General features: G+C 34.8%; 1 protein-coding gene across 1 annotated transcript in view; it reads right to left on the reverse strand.

The window, feature by feature from the left end:
• Positions 1 to 354: 354 nt before the first annotated feature.
• The window catches only part of LOC125029158 (26S proteasome non-ATPase regulatory subunit 2-like), a 17,732-nt gene continuing 15,981 nt past the window's right edge, over positions 355 to 2,105 (reverse strand). Inside the window, exons 13-15 of the mRNA XM_047618999.1 lie at positions 1,573 to 1,778; positions 1,282 to 1,400; positions 355 to 966 (exon numbers count right to left, since the gene is read on the reverse strand). Of these exons, the coding sequence (XP_047474955.1) occupies positions 784 to 966; positions 1,282 to 1,400; positions 1,573 to 1,778 (508 nt within the window). The 3' untranslated portion in view covers positions 355 to 783. The remainder of the gene's footprint in view (positions 967 to 1,281; positions 1,401 to 1,572; positions 1,779 to 2,105) is intronic.

Genomic DNA, 2,105 nt, shown 5'->3' on the forward strand with positions numbered 1-2,105 from the left:
CAAATAAAAAGCAGATATAAAAAAAATAATTCACCAAAAAGTTTAAATGAATAATTCCAAGCAATAGTTTGTATTTTGCTTTTGTGAAGATGGCTGTTGCAGCTATTCCACTGCTGAATTATTGGTAGTAACAAAAGTAGAGGTTTACAATATCATACTGTAACTGGACTTTAAAAATCCACTGATCTCTCAGAACATTCCTTATAACATGTTTAAGAAATAAGGCACTGAGAACTCTGAAATACTACCAGTAGTCTAAAGTATTTCATAATACATGAAAAAGTTAATTTGGAGATAATAAGACCAAAATAAAACAATACAGTGTTTTGGAGGAGTAATTGTAAATAAAACATATTAACAGTTCGTTTGTTTATTAAATACAAATCTGCTAAACATATCCTTAAAGTAAATGTAACTTTTACACATATCACACTCATTCATTTGACATGACAACTGCTTCACCCTGATAAATTTTTAAAAAAGAAGAAACCCCCAGGATTTGTCACCGGAAAAATAGTTGCATGTATATGTTGAACCAAATATTTAAAGTTTCATAAGATTAAAAAAAAATATATGCCTGAGGTGCATCAGCTGATGGCTTATGAATTACAAGATCACATGAATTTTCCATTATATTCAACTATAGAAAAAGAGACTTAAGGAAAATGTTACACTTGCCTTCCATCATTAAATTACCATCTAGGAGGGGAAAATATTAGAAATAAAAAAATACAATACTAGAGCGACCTAGTCAAGTTTATGAAAACCTATTGTTCCCATGACCTATGTCTCATAATCTGGATTTTTCTTAAGGATTACAAAGCCCTCCATGATAGATGTCAGGGGAAGGTACTCGTCAGTGGCAAGCTCTGCCCTCTCTCCATGTGCAAGCAAGACTGGGGTTGTGTGCGTTTGGAAACCAGTAATTGTTTTGGGCTTGCCTGCCTGACCAACCACATCGACAGCCTGGAAAAAAGATAAAAAATAGATGTCATACTTTACTTACAAAGTTCATTATAACTGAAAGAAATTCCTTTCAATACAAGATAACTACTCAGAATGGTGTTTGTATGAAATGTGACAATCTGGTAAGACCAATACCTACAACTACTAGAGCTCCTCTGAACTATTAAGAATCAATGTGCTAAAAGGATTCCTTATTCAAATAAAGACCTTACAATGTTGACTATCAAAGCAACTGACAACTATAGATCTGCCATCATTATCAAATTCCAATTATAACTATTTAGGGAGAAAAAATAATGATAATAATATCCTTACCTGACCAACGCGAACAGATACTGGGAGTGGGTTTAGCTGTTCATCAAAAGTGACCAACATGCGTGGCTGGATAGCTGTGACAAGGCAGTAAAGCAGGTAGTGGCTCTTGCCTAGGATTACTGTAAAGTATAATAAAATACAATTAAAGGTATGTCATGGAACACAATATATTTATCAAAATTTAGTTGTATATTCAGGAACAATACTAAAATTTAAAAACTTATCAAACTGTTAAAGAATAATATAGGAAGCATGGCCATCAGTCATGTTCTCATGTCCACAAGTACTCACAGGTCTTGGTGTCAAGGAATGCCATACAGGTGGCCAGGAGACCTGCAACAGCAACGGGTGACATGAGTTGCCTGTTGCTGTGGTAAGGAGACAAAGTCATGGTTCCTTTTCCCAGATGGGTCAAGCCTTGTGCCAGACGGACCATGAACAAGTTGTTTGGGTCTTTAGCATGGTACTGGGCTAGTTGTCTCAGCATTGCTGCCAGTCTGTAAAAGAGGAAACATTGACTTTTAACTTTTGCTAATGGAAATGGAGTACGAGTTTAAAATCCCCAATACATAAACTTGCCTAAAGGAACTGAAAATCTCCACACATTTCTATCCAGCCCTGACATGAAAAAACATTTTACACATTCCAATATAATGGTATTCTCTTATGAACAGGGGGGGAAAAAAAAACTTAAAATCACTTTCTATGAATTATAAAATATCAGTTATGCCGAGATGGAATGCAACTTTTACATATCAGTCCAGCCACACTAAAAGGATTTAGTACATACACCCTAAGTATATGCTGGGAAAAAATATAACATC

Source organism: Penaeus chinensis, chromosome 9 (assembly GCF_019202785.1).
Source record: "Penaeus chinensis breed Huanghai No. 1 chromosome 9, ASM1920278v2, whole genome shotgun sequence".
Taxonomy (NCBI): Eukaryota; Metazoa; Arthropoda; class Malacostraca; order Decapoda; family Penaeidae; genus Penaeus; species Penaeus chinensis.